At 44.2% G+C, this 15,093-nt stretch overlaps 1 protein-coding gene across 1 annotated transcript in view; it reads right to left on the bottom strand.

The window, feature by feature from the left end:
- Positions 1–831: 831 nt before the first annotated feature.
- The window catches only part of LOC140725866 (disintegrin and metalloproteinase domain-containing protein 12-like), a 175,279-nt gene continuing 161,017 nt past the window's right edge, over positions 832–15,093 (bottom strand). The window contains exons 16-17 of the mRNA XM_073041810.1: positions 5,811–5,951; positions 832–902 (exon numbers count right to left, since the gene is read on the bottom strand). Coding sequence (XP_072897911.1) covers positions 832–902; positions 5,811–5,951 — 212 coding nt within the window. The remainder of the gene's footprint in view (positions 903–5,810; positions 5,952–15,093) is intronic.

The following is a 15,093-nucleotide window of genomic DNA, read 5'->3' on the forward strand; positions in this document are numbered from 1 at the left end:
TTTAAGGCAAGTTTGGATAGGTACATTGATAGCAGAGGTATGGAGTGTTATAGTCCCTGTGTAGGTCGATGGAATAGGCAGTTTAAATTGTTCTGGCATGGACCAAATGGGACAAAAAGCCTGCTTCTGTGTTGTATCTTTCTATGACTATAAATTATATACATTTTACATATATAAACACAACTAGAAGAGCAAAAAGTTTATTTTAATGGCAATGACATTCCTCAAAAGTTTTGCTGATTAGTTTAGGAATAAACTGGTTAAAGGGAAATAGTTGTTCCTGGACCTACTGAACATATCCAAAAATATCTCCTGCTTTCAAAAATAGAGATATAGCATGGTACCAGTCCCTTCTGGCCATTGAGCTGTGAAGCTCAATCCATGTGACCAATTACCATACTAACCTATACATCCTTGTAATGTGGGAAGAAATCCACGCGGTCACAGGGAGAATGTACAGACAACAGTGGGAATTGAACTCAGGTTGCTGGGAATTGAACTCATTAGTTCTGTTTCTTTCTTCGCAGATGTTGGTTGACCATCTGAGACACTCCAGAATTTTCTCTTCTTGCGATGGAAACCGAGGAAAGGTAACATGGGATCAGAGTCATAACATGGGACCTTCAGCCCAACTCGTCTATGCTGACCACAGAACGCGGGGTGAGTCTGCACAGAACACCCTAACAGTACCAGTTGTTTCAATTACCTTGTTATGTCCACATTTCGTCCCATCTTTAACCCAGTCTGGACTTTGGGCGTCAGCTATGTTACTTTTTATCGCCCAGCATTCATACTTCACTCCTTTGGAAGTAAAAGAACTCTTTATGGTTTCTACTGTTCCTCTTCCTGGGACCATAAATCCGCTCTTGCTATTACATTGGATTTTTCCACAGTGTTCATTCCTGTAGGGCAAACAAGCAAATTAAAATCCTGGATTTAGAAAACTGTAGTAATACACCAAAGAAAACAAAGATTTCTTGGAAAGCAGGCAAAATTATAATGGGCAGAATGGTACATTTTTATTATTCATTGGTGGGATATTGCTTTTGTTTGCAAGGGCAGCTTGTGCTGAGATATTATTTATTTAGAGATACAGTGTGGAACAATCTTGCAGCCACACCATCCAGCAGTGAGTGAGGCCTTCATCAGTTGGGCTCGACCATGGATGTTGTGTCCTAGCTGTCTAGATATGCTAGCTTGGGCAGTACAATATGGAGAGCAAGCTCCCCCTCTCCTCACAACTGATGAACCAAAGGATCAGTGGAGACCGATACAGTTTGGTGCCAGTAGCATTGCAGGAGTTGCCAGTCAGTGTTGAACAATGTCGGACTGCCTTAGGGACTCCAGCTCTGGTACTTTTCTCTCAGGGTTAACTCTCAAAGCCTTCCTCATGAGTGGGTATAGCCACAAGACAGCTGAGGTTTGAGATCAGAGTTTTCATTCTCCTAGATGAGCTGCCAACCACGGCCGACGAGCCCCAGCTGCCCGAAGTGATGGGTTTTAGGTGCCAGTCACCCTCCTTTGCCACTTCTCCTGTCAGTAGAAACGGTTCTGCTGGGCTTAGTAGCTGAGCCATACGTGAAGGCCAAGAGCTGGACGACTGTCAGTCTATTTGATGGGCACACCATTGGGAACATTTAATAGGTAGTAGGAGCTTGTCCCCATTACCACCCCCGGCTATAGCAACCTTCAGGAACCATCCAGCACCCATCTGTTTAACCTTAGGCTAATCTCAGGACAGTTTACAATAACCTATTAACCAGTATGTCTGGGGACTGTGGGAGGAAACCAGAGCACCCGGGGGAAACCCGTGTGGCCACTGAGAAAATGTACAGATGGCATCGACACTGAACTCTGAACTGTGAGTGGCCCGAGCTGTGAAGGTACTGGCGAGCTGCCTTTCTGTATATCTGTAATGCTGAAATAGAGGGAGTTCTCATTGCCTAGTTAGCAGGGAATTCCAGGATTCAGACATGGCAGAATGAAAGCAATGCTAAACAAAGGACGAAGTACTGGAAGAAATCAGTTTGTCAGCATCTGTAGAAGGAATTGGACAGTTGATGTTTCAGTAGAGAGAGAGATTCATTTCCAGCATACAAGTGTACAGTAAAGGAGATCAAAATAATCGTTACTCCAGATCCAATGTAGCATAAATGAAAGACACAATAAAATAACACAATAATAATAAAAACCGCAATAAATATAAATACATAAGATAGCTTATATATATATTGATTGTATGTGCAATCGCTAGGTGCGATAGCACATCAGGTAGTGGTGGGGTGTGGGGGGGTGGGTTAGTGGGGGGGATGTTGATCAGCCTTACTGCTTGGGGAAAGTAACTGTTTTTGAGTCTGCTGGTTCTGGGTGCAATGTAGGCTCCTCCTGATGGCAGTGGGACAACCGGCCCATGAGCAGGGTATCACAAACACAAGAAAATCTGTAGATGCTGGAAATCCAAAGCAACACACACAAGATGCTGGAGGAACTCAGCAGACCAGCAGCATTTATGGAAAAGAGTAAACATTCAGCATTTCAGCCCAAGACCCTTCTTCAGGACTGGAGAGGAAGGGGGAGAAGTCGGTACGAAGGTGGGAGGCGGGGAGGAAGAAGTACAAGGTGGCAGATGGTAAGTGAAAAGGGAGAGGGGGAAGGGATGAAGTGAAGAGCTGGGAAATTGGGAAGAGATACAGGGTGGAGAAGAGAGGCTGTTCTGATCAGTGAGAACAGAGCACATGGAAGAAAGTGAAGGGTGAGGAGCACCAGACCACGTATTTCAATTCTACTTCCCATGTCAGTCAGTGGCCTTCTCTACTGTCCAGATGAAGCCATGCTCACGTTGCAACACCTTATATTCCATCTGGGTAGCCTCCAACCCGATGGCACGAACATTGATTTCTCTAACTGCCCCTCCCTCTCCTTCACTATTCCCCATTCCCGTTTCCCTTTCTCACCTTATCTCTTTATTTGCCTATTACCTCCCTCTAGTGCTCCTCCCCCTGCACATTCTTCCATGGTCTTCTGTCCTCTCCTATAAGATCCCCCCTTCTCCAGCCCTGTATCTCTTTCCCCAATCAGCTTCCCAGCTCTTTACGTCACCCCCTCCCCCTCTCCCGGTTTCACCCATCACCTACCACCTTGTACTTCTTCCTGCCCTCCCCCTCCTTAATCTGACTCCACCCTTCCTTTCCAGTTCTGAAGAAAAGTCTTGGCCTGAAACTTTGACAGTTTACTCTTTTCCATAGACGCTGCCTGGCCTGCTGAGTTTCTCCAGCATTGTGTGTTTACTCTTTTCCATAGACGCTGCCTGGCCTGCTGAGTTCCTCCAGCATTGTGTGTTGCTTGAGCAGGGTAGGAGGGACCTTTGATGTTACTGGCCATTTCCCGACACCATTCTGTATATATGTCCTTGATGGCAGGTAGGCTGTTCCAGGTGGCCAGTATGAAGAGGTGAAGGACAGATGAAAGGCAAGATATGGGCCATACCCTGGCAATTAGGAATAGTTCAGATGGAATTTCCGATCAGCATGGGCTGGTTGGGCTGTAGGACCTGCTTCCATGATGTAGGACATCCTGTGATGGGTGACGAGGGGTGACTGGCAGAGGGTCAAGGGGAAAAAGGAGGTGCAGCAACTTATCATTGCCTAGGAGGTGGAGGAACCTGAGAAGGAAGGAAGGTGATGCAGCTTGTGTTTAGCCTCACTTTGGCATTGGACAAGGCTGAGGACAAACAGGTTGGTGTGGAACTAAAATGGCTTAGCAAACGGGTTTCAGAAGGCCTGGCAGACAGAGTGCAGGTGCCTGGTCTTACTAGCACCGAGGAGGCCACACAAATATAGAAACATAGAAAACCTACAGCACAATACAGGCCCTTCGGCCCCACAATGCTGTGCCGATCATGTACTTACTTTATAAATTACCTAGGGTTACCAATAGCCCTCTATTTTTCTAAGCTCCATGTACCTATCCAAAAGTCTCTTAAAAGACCCTATTGTATAACCTCCACCACCATCACCGGCAGCCCATTCCACACACTCACCACTCTCTGCATAAAAAACTTAACCCTGACATCTCCTCTGTACCTACTTCCAACTTAAAACTGTGCCCTCTCATATTAGCCATTTCAGCCCTGGGAAAAAGTCTCACAATCAATGCCTCTCATCATCTTACACACCTCTATCAGGTCACCTCTCATCCTCTGCCACTCCAAGGAGAAAAGGCCGAGTTCACTCAATCTATTCTCATAAGGCATTCTCCCCAATCCAGGCAACACCCTTGTAAATCTCCTCTGCAGGATGGCTTCCACATCCTTCCTGTAGTGAGGTGATGAGAACTGGGCACAATACTCCAAGTGGGCTCTGACCAGCATACTATATAGCTGCAACATTACCTCTCGGCTCCTAAACTCAATCCCATGGTTGATGAAGGCCAATGCATCGTATACTTCCTTAACAACAGAGTCAACTTGTGCAGCAGCTTTGAATGTCCTATGGGCTCGGATCCTAAGATCCCTCTGATCCTCCACACTGCCAATTAATACTATATTCTGCCGTCATATTTGACCTATCAAAATGAACCAGCTCACACTTACCTGGGTTGAACTCCATCTTCCACTTCTCAGCCTAATTTTGCATCCTATTGATGTCCTGCTGTAACTTCTGACAGCTCTCCACACTGTCCACAAAACCTCCAACCTTTGTATCACCAGCAAATTTTCTAACCCATCCCTCCACTGCCTCATCCAGGTTGGAAAAGGTGCTTATGAATCTCTGCCTCACCTAGAAGGGCTGTTTGGGGCAATGGATTGTGGGGGTGGAGTGGTGGGACAGGTCTTGCACCTTCACCAGTTGTAGGACAAAGTGCCTGGGTAGGGCAAGGGATTGGTGGTGAGGGGATAGCAAATCCAGAGGTGATGCTGGGAACAGTAGTTGGACATGAACTCAATGGGCTGGAGGGTGTGTTTCTGTTCCGTAATATTCTATGATCTGTGACATGATTCTGTGGACTGAGCTGTGAAAATTTCATCCACCCGTATGATTTCATTGAAACATTATGGAAGATCTCCTGCTTTTGTTGAGCTTTCTCCTACTTGGCGGCTGGATTTTCCAGAGTCAATCACATACCGAGAGCAGTTTACCACAATACCGGCTCTTTGACTCAGGATGTCGTGCCAATCTATATAACACCACTATCATCAATCTCACCCTTCCCTCCCTCGTAGCCCATAACTCTTGTTGCATTAAACTGTATAATTGTTATTTCCTTTGCACGTAAACAGTTCATACCTGATATTGTTTTACATAGCTACCCATATACATGTACTATGTAGTATGTTTCCTAGTGGTCACAATATGTATATACAGTACTTCAGTGTGTCCCCAATGGTTCTTTGTCTCTTTCTAGAAACTCCTTAGTATCACATTATTTGAACAGAGGCAACCGACTGGTTAGCTCTTAACTGCAAATTTGCATGGAATATCTCTTACCCATGGGTACAATAAGAGCTGAACACATTGCCCCAGTCTTTTTCCAGGTCTTTGTTCTCAGCTATTCGGGTTTTGCAGCTCTGCATTTCCAATACTCTTTGTTTGATTAATGATGAATAAACAATTATGAAGCAACAAGTTCTGCGGGTCTTGACTGCCAAAAGAACCAGTGCTCCGCATTTCACTTTCAACTATGTACCTATTAACTGTATTGTATCACTGTATTGGAAAAGCCCACCTCTCTCATCTCCCCTGAACAGCTCTCTCCTTTCATACAGATCTGTGCATTCACACACTTGGTTCCGCTATTTAAGACGGGCAAACCTAAGCAAAGCTGACTTTTATTGCAAACATACCCATACTGGCATATTTTGTATCCGTGATCTTTGTCTTCACCACAGTTCCCAAACGCATTCCCTTGCTGATTTATAACTTCATAGCAAGCCTTTGCAGCAGATCTGGCGTCTGTCGAGAGAATGGAGATGAAAAAAGACAATCAACAATGATTGAATGGTAGTGCAAACTCCTGTCAGGAGAATGGACTTGAGGAAAAATTAAAGCTGAGTCCTTTGTTGGAGTAGATATTTTTGGAGTGGTCAGAGTTAGAGTGGACATTTTTAGGCTTTATCCCTGAGGCTTCGGTGAGGAGAGGCTTTAGTAAGAAAAGCGGAAAAAAGCTGTAGGTAGATTTCCTCACTCCTAGCCCCCCCCCCCGATAATGTTTTTCATTTCTTTATAGTTGCTCAGTTCGAACATTAGAGGTGTCAGGCAGGATAGTGGAATGTTCCTTTTGTGGGATGTAGGGGGGCAGGGAGACATCGAGTGTCACTTACAACCACAGCTGTGAGAAGTACATCCAGCTGCAGCTTCTAACACTCCACGTTAAGAAACTGGAGCTGGAACTGGATGAACTCCAGATCATTTGGGAGGCTGAGGGGTTGATAGATTGGACACATAGTGAGGTAGTTGCATCCAAGGTGCAGAACACATAACTCTGAGTGACAGTCTGGAAGCGGAAGGGGGGTTAAGGAGCCAGTACTGAATACCCCTGTAGCCATCTCCCTCAACAGAATACTGCTGGGGGTGATGACCTAACAGAGGGAAGTCACAGTGGTTAGGTCTCTGGCACTGAGTCTGACTCTGTGGCTCTGAAGGGAAGGGGGAGTTCTGCAAAGTGAGTTCAGGGAGTTATGTGTTAAGTTAAAGGGAAGGAACTCCAGGGTTATGATCTCAGGATTCCTACCCAAGCCATGTGCTGGTGAGACAAGGACTAGGAAGATTATACAGTTTAACATGTGGCTAAGGAGTTGGTGTAGGAAGAAGGGCACAAGATTTTTGGATCATTGGGCTCACTTCCAGGGAAGTTGGGACCCATGCAGAAGTTTTGCAGCACTAAGCAGCAGATCAGGAGCCTGAGAAGACATACTTCACTCAGATTTGCTGATCGAGCAGAAAAGACAGTGACTCATGGCAGTTTTAGAGCTTTGAGCACTGGCCAATCAGCATTCAGGATTGATCAGCAAGAATAAATTAAAGTAAGGCAGAGGCAAACAAGAGTGGTCATCACTGGAGTGAGCAGAGACAGAGTGAAGACTGATGTTTTAGCTCTATGAGGTTTCAGTGAAGAGAGGCTTCAGTCAGAGAAGGCAAAAAAACGGTATAGGTAGAGTTTGGTAGAATCACATCCACTCACATCCATCATCATGAAGAGTTTCAAAAGGCTTGTCATGAGGCATATCAAGACCCTGCTGCCCCCCACACTGGACACCCTGCAGTTTGCGTACCGTCCCAACCACTCAACAGATGACACCATTGCCACCACCTTCCACTGGCCCTAACCCACCTGGACAAAAAAGACAGATACATTCGGATGCTGTTCATAGACTTCAGTTCAGCATTCAACAGAATCATCCCTCAGAAACTGATTGGAAAGCTGAGCCTACTGGGCCTGAACACCTCCCTCTGCAACTCGATCCTAGACTTCCTGACTGGGAGACCTCAGTCATTCCGGATTGGGAGCAGCATCTCCAACACCATCACACTGAGCACGGGGGCTCCCCAGGGCTGTGTGCTCAGTTCACTACTGTTCACTCTGCTGACCCACGAATGTGCTGCAACACACAGCTCGAACCACATCATCAAGTTCGCTGATGACACGACCGTGGTGGGTCTCATCAGCAAGAACGACGAGTCAGCTTACAGAGAGGAGGTGCAGCGGCTAATGGACTGGTGCAGAGCCAACAAGCTGTCTCTGAATGTGAACAAAACAAAAGAGATGGTTGTTGACTTCAGGAGGACACAGAGCGACCACTCCCTGCTGAACATCGACTGCTCCTCGGTAGAGATAGTTAAGAGCACCAAATTTCTTGGTGTTCACCTGGCGGAGAATTTCACCTGGTCCCTCAACACTAGCTCCATAGCAAAGAAAGCCCAGCAGTGTCTCTACTTTCTGTGAAGGCTGAGGAAAGTCCATCTCCCACCCCCCATCCTCATCACATTCTATAGGGGTTGTATTGAGAGCATCCTGAGCAGCTGCATCACTGCCTGGTTTGGAAATTGCACCATCTCGGATTGCAAGACCCTGCAGTGGATAGTGAGGTCAGCTGAGAAGATCATCGGGGTCTCTCTTCCTGCCATCACAGACATTTACACTACACACTGCATCCGCAAAGTAAACAGCATTATGAAGGACCCCACACACCCCTCATACAAACTTTTCTCCCTCCTGCCATCTGGGAAAAGGCTCCGAAACATTTGGGCTCTCACGACCAGACTATGTAACAGTTTCTTCCCCCAAGCTATCAGACTCCTCAATAACCAGAGCCCGGACAGACACCTTGCCCTATTGTCCTGTTTATTATTTATTGTAATGCCAGCACTGTTTTGTGCACTTTATGCAGTCCTGTGTAGGTCTGTAGTCTAGTATAGTTTTTTCTCTCTGTGTTGTTTTTTACGTAGTTCAGTCTAGTTTTTGTACTGTGTCATGTAACACCATGGTCCTGAAAAATGTTGTCTCATTTTTACTATGTACTGTACATAGCAGTTATGGTCAAAATGCCAATAAAAGTGACTTGACTTGACTTGAATGTAAAAAAGTTTTTTTTTTCATCCTTCTTTACATTTGTTCATTTAGAACAGAAGAGGTGACAGGCAGAGTCGTTAGATACTCCTCTTCAGGAAATGGGATCTGGAAACGCAGGGAGACATCAAGTTTCCTTGACGACTACACCTGTGAGAAGTGCATCCAGCTGCAGTTTCTAACACTCAATGTTAAGGAGTTGGATGTGGGACTGGATAAAGTCTGGATTGTTTGGGAGGATTAGGGTGTGACAGACGGAACATATAGGGAGAATAGTTACACCCAAGGTGCAAGACACAGGAAACTGGATGACAAGAAGGGGAAATGGGTTAAATAGCAGTGATCTTTGGGCTTTTTTCCAGGAAATGTGGGACCTGTATGGAAGAGACTGGATGGGGACTAATATCCCAGTGGGAAGGTTTGTTAATGCTGCATGGTGGGGTTTAAACTAGAGTTGCAGGGGACGGGAACCAGAGTGCCAGATCAGTTAGTGGAGAGGTTGTGGCGGGAGATGTTGTTAAGACTTCAGACAAAGTCAGGAATCTAAAGGTTGAACATGGTGTGACTAGTATCCTGAGCTGTGTATATTTCAATGTAAGAAGTATTGTAGGAAAGGCAGATGAGCTCAAGGCATGGATCAGCACCTGGAATTATGATATTGTAGCCATTGGTGAGACTGGGTTGCAGGAGGGGCAGGACTGGCAGCTCAATGTTCTGGAGTTCTGTTGTTTTAGACATGACAGAGCAGGAGTGATTAAAGGAGGAGGGGTGGCATTACTAGACAGGGAAAATGTCATGGCAGATTGGAGATCTTTCTTACTGAGGCATTATGGGTGGAACTGAGAAATAAGGTTAATAAGGCTACATTACACATTACCCAACAGTCTGAATGATATAGATTTGTAGAGAGATCACAGACTGTTGCAAGGACACAGAGTCTATAGACGTGAAACAAATTGGCATCAACTTCATAGACTCGATACAGATTACAGGGGAGGAAGTGTTTGCTGTCCTGAGACAAATCAGGGTGGATAAATCCCCAGGGCCTGACAAGGTGTTCCCTCAGACATTATGGGAGATGTGCAGAAATTGCCAGGCCTTAACAGGGATATTTAAATCACTCTTAGTGACAGGGGAGATACCAGGGGATTGGAGAATAGTCATTGTTCTGCTGTTTAAGAAAGGCTCTAAAAATAAATCAGGAAATGGGAGGCTGGTGAGCCTGACATCAGTAGTGGGAAAGTTATTGGAAAGTTTTCTAAGGAACCAGATATACAAGTATTTGGATAGATATGGACTGATTGAGGTCAGTCAGCATGGCTTCACATGTCTAACCAATCTTAAAATTTTATGAGGAAATTATCAGGAAAGTTGATGAAGGCAAGGCAGTGGATGCTGTCTACATGGAGTTTAGTAAGGTATTTGACAAGGTCCCCCGTACGAGGTCAAGAAGGTTCAGTTGCTTGAGGAAGTAGTAAATTGGATTAGACATTGGCTTTGTGGGAGAATCCAGAGAGTGGTAGTAGATGGTTGCCTCTTTGACTGGAGGTCGTGACAAGTGGAGTTTTGCAGGAATCAATGCTGGGCCTGTTGTTTGTCATCCATATCAACAATCTGGATAACAATGTGGCTGGGGGTGTAGTCGATAGCGAGGAAGGCTATCATGGCTTGTAGTGGGATCTGGACAAGCTTGAAAAAAGGCAGATGAAATTTAATGCAGGAAAAGTGCATATTGGTAGCTCTAAATATGGTATGTCTTACACAGCGAACAGCGTGGCACCGAGGCGTGTGGTAGAACAGAAGAATCTAAGAATACAGATCTATTATTTATTGAAACTGTCATCACAGGTAGATATGGTTGTAAAGACAGCTTTTGGCACATTGACCTCCATAAATCCAAGTGCTGAGTACAAGAGGTGGGATGTTATGTTGTAAATGTCATTGGTGAGACCTAATTTGGTGTATGTGTCCTGTGCTGGTCACCTACTTACAGAAAAAGATGTAAATCAGTTTGCAAGAATGCAGAGAAAAATTACAAAGATGTTGCTGGGTCTGGAGGACTAAAGTTATAAGAAAAGATTGAATAAGTTAGAACAGAGGCAATGTGTAGTGAGACTTCTAGCAAGGAAAAGCTGAAGGTAGGGCAAAATTGCAGTCAACAGGATGAGTTGCAATGAAACAGGCGGATAAAGTTGAAAAGGGTGAATGCAGGACTGGAAGTGTAATATTTGAAGCAAGTAATATATGGAATAAGGTAGATGAACTTGTAGCACGGTTACAGATTGGCATGTATGACATTATGGACATCACTGAATCTTGTCTGAAAGAAAATTATAGTTGGGAACTTCATGTCTAAGGGTCAGCAGAGGGGATGGTGTAGCTCTGTTGGTAACAAATGAAATCAAATCATTAGAGGTAGTAAGAATGTGGACTACAAATTACAAATGGAGATAGAAAATGCATGTCCAAGGTCTTGGGGGGATGTCAATTTGCAGGTAGATTGGGAAAATCATGTTGGTGCTGGATCTCAAGAGAGGGAATTCTTGGAATACCCACGAGATGGCTCTTCAAATCAAGTCAAGTCACTTTTAATGTCATTTCAACCATAACTGCTGGTACAGTATGTAGTAAAAATGAGACAACGTTTTTCAGGACCATGGTGTTACATGACACAATATAAAAACTAGACTGAACTACGTAAAAAAAAACAACACAGAGAAAGCTACACTAGACTAGAGACCTACACTGGACTGCATAAAGTGCACAGAAACAGTGCAGGCATTACAATAAATAATAAACAGGACAATAGGGCAAGGTGTCAGTCCAGGCTTCGGGTATTGAGGAGTCTGATAGCTTGGGGGAAGAAGCTGTTACATAGTCTGGTCGTGAGAGCCCGAATGCTTCGGAGCCTTTTCCCAGACGGCAGGAGGGAGAAGAGGTTGTATGAGGGGTGCATGGGTGCAGGGGTAAGAGCAGATCATGTTTGAACCGACTAGGGAATCAGCTACTTTGAATTGGGCGCTGTGTAATGAACCTAAATTGATTAGATAGTTGAAGATAAATGAGCCTTCAGGGCAACTAATCATAATATGATAGAATTCACTCTGAAGTTTCAGAATGAGAAGCTAATGTCAGATGTATGAGTATTATAGTGGAGTAAAGGGAATTACAGAGGCATGAGAGAGGAGCTACCCAATATTGATTGAAAAAGAACACTGGCAGGAATGACAGCAAGCCGCAATGGCTGGAATTTTTGGAAACATAGGATATATACATCCTAAAGAGAAAGAAGTATGTAAAAGACAAGATGTCACAACCGTGGCTAACAAGAGAAGCCAAAGTCGACATAAAAGTCAAGGAGAGGGCATATAATAGAGCAAAAATTTGTGGAAGATGGAAAATGAAGGCAAGCTAGCCAATAATATGAAAGAAGATACTAACAATTTCCTCAGATTATAAAGAGAGGCGAGAATGGATATCGGTTTGCTGGAAATGATGCAAGAGAGGTGTAATATGCGTCAAGGAAATGGAGGATGAACTGAATAAGTATTGTGCACAGTACTTCACTATAGAAGACACTAGCAGGATGCCGGAACTTCGAAAGTGTCAGGGGTGTGAAGTTGCCATTATTAGGAAGAAGGTTCTTGAGAAACTGAAAGGTCTGAAAGTAGATATGTCAAATGGACCAGTGTACACCCCAGGGATCTGAAAGAGGTGGCTGAAGAGATTGTGGAGGCATTATTAATAATCTTTCAACAATTAATTAATTCTGGCATTGTTCTGGAAGAGTAGAAAATTGCAAATGTCACTCCATTCTTCAAGAAGGGAGAGAGGCAGAAGAAAGAAAATTATAGACTAGTTAGTCTGAGTTAGCCTCAGTGATGGGAAGATGTTGGAGTTGATAGTTAAAGATGTAGTTTTGGAGTACTTGGAGGCATATAGAACACAGAAATCTGCAGCACATTACAGGCCCTTTGACTCACAACGTTGGACTGACCATGTAATCTACTCTGGAAGCTGCCTAGAATAACCCTAGTACATAGCCCTCTATTTTCTAAGTTCCATGTACCTATTTAAGAGGCTCTTAAAAGACCCTGTTGTATCTGTTTCCACCACCGCTGCCACTGTCAATGCATTTACCACTCTCTGTGTGAAAAACTTACCCTTGACATCCCCTTGATACCCATTTCCAAGCGCCTTAAAATTATGCCCACTCGTGTTCACCATTTCAGCAAGTGATAAAATTGTCCATAGTGTTCATGGTTTCAAGGGAAAATCTTGCCTGGCAAATTTGTTGGAACTCCTTGGAGAAATAACATGAAGGATAGACAAAGTAGTATCGGAGGATGTTGTGTACTTGGATTTTCAGAAGGCTTTTGAGAAGGTGCTGTACGTGAGGCAGCTTAGCATGGGCCCATGGTATTACAGAAAAGATACTAACATGGATAGAGCATTGGCTGAGTGGCAGGAGGCAAAGAATGGGATTAAAGGGAGCCTTTTCCGGTTGGCTGCCATTGAAGAGTGGTGTTTCACAGAGGTCTGAGTTAGAACCAATTATTTTTACGTTATATGGCAATGACTTGGATGATAGAATTGAAGGTTTTGTAGCAAAGTTTGCAGACGAGATGAAGATATGTGGAGGGGCAGGTCCTTTTGAGGAAGCAGAGAGGCTGCAGAAGGATTTAGACAGATTAAGAGAATGGGCAAAGAAGCGGCTGATGATATAGGAGTAGAATTAGGGCATTTGACCCATCAAGTTTGCTCTGCCATTCAGTCCTGAAATCATTCTTGTGAACCTCCTTTTAACCTTCTCCAGTTTCAATACATCCTTTCACAATACTCCAAATGAGGCCTCACGGTGCTTTATAAAGTCTCAACATTAAATTCTTGCTTTTATATTCTAGTCCTCTTGAAACAAATGCTAACATTGCATCTGCCTTCTTCACCACAGACTCAACCTGCAAATTAACCTTTAGGGAATCCTGTATAAGGACTCACAAGTTGCTTTGTAACTCAGTTCTTTGTAATTTTCCTCCATTTAGAAAATAGTCAACTCTTTCATTTCTTCTACCAAAGTGCATGACTGTACACTTCCCGGCACTGTATTCCACCTGCCGTTTCTTTGCCTATTCTCTTAATCTGTTTAGGTCCTTTTGTAGCATCTCTACTTCCTGAAAAGTACCTGCCCCTCCGCCTATCTTCACATTGTCCAGAAACTTTGCAACAAAGCCACCAATTCCATCATCCAAATCATTGACATGTCACGTAAAAAGAATTGGTCCCAACACAGGCCCCTGTGGAACACCACTAGTCACCAGCAGCCAACCAGAAAGCCCTCTATTCCCACTCTTTGCCTACTGCCAATCAGCCCTTCCTTGTCCATGCTTGAATCTTCCCTGTAATACCATGGGCGTGTAGCTTCTTAAGCAGCCTCATGTGTGGCACCTTGTCAAAAGCCTTCTGAAAATCCAAGTATACAACATTGACTGATTCTCCTTTGTCTATCCTGCTTGTTACTTCTTCAAAGAATTCCAACAGATTTGTCAGGAAAGATTTTCCTTTGTTGACTATGGTGTACATTATCATGTGCCTCCAAGTGCCCTGAAATCTCATCCTTAATTGACTCCAAAATCTTCCCAACCATTGAGATCAGAGTAATTGGCCTGTAGTTTCCTTTCTTCTGCCTCTCACCTTTTCTGAAGAGTGAAGTGATATTTGCAATTTTTCAATCTTCCAGAACCATACCAGAATCTGGTGATTCTTGAAAGAGCATTACTAATGCCTCCATGATCTTTTCAGCCACCTCTGTCATAACTCTGGGGTGTACATCATTTGGGCTAGGTGACTTAGAACCATAAAACCACAGAACATTACAGCACAGAAACAGGCCTTTTGGCCCTTCTTGGCTGTGCCAAACCATTTTTCTGCCTAGTCCCACTGACCTGCACCTGGCCCATATCCCTCCATACACCTGTCATCCATGTACCTGTCCAAGTTTTTCTTAAATGTTAAAAGTGACCCGCATTTACAACTTCATCTGGCAGCTTATTCCACACTCCCACCACTCTCTGTGTGAAGAAGCCCCTTCTAATGTTCCCTTTAAACTTTTCCCCCTTCACCCTTAACCCATGTCCTCTGGTTTTTTTCTCCCCTGGCCTCAGTGGAAAAAGCCTGCTTGCATTCACTCTATCTATACCCATAATAATTTTATACACCTCTATCAAATTCCCCTCATTCTTCTAAGCTCCAGGGAATAAAGTCCTAACTTATTCGACCTTTCTCTGTAACTCAGTTTCAAGTCCTGGCAACATCCTTGTAAACTTTCTCTGCACTCTTTCAACCTTATTAATATCTTATAATAGACTTACCCACCTTCAGATGTTTCAGTTTCCCAAGAACATTCTTTCTAGACCATAAGACATAGGAGCAGAATTAGGCCATTCTGCCCATTGAGTCTGCTATGTCATTCCATCATGGCTGATCCCAGATCCCTCTCAACCCCATACACCTGCCTTCTCGCCATATCCT

Source organism: Hemitrygon akajei, chromosome 4, assembly GCF_048418815.1.
Source record: "Hemitrygon akajei chromosome 4, sHemAka1.3, whole genome shotgun sequence".
Lineage (NCBI taxonomy): Eukaryota > Metazoa > Chordata > Chondrichthyes > Myliobatiformes > Dasyatidae > Hemitrygon > Hemitrygon akajei.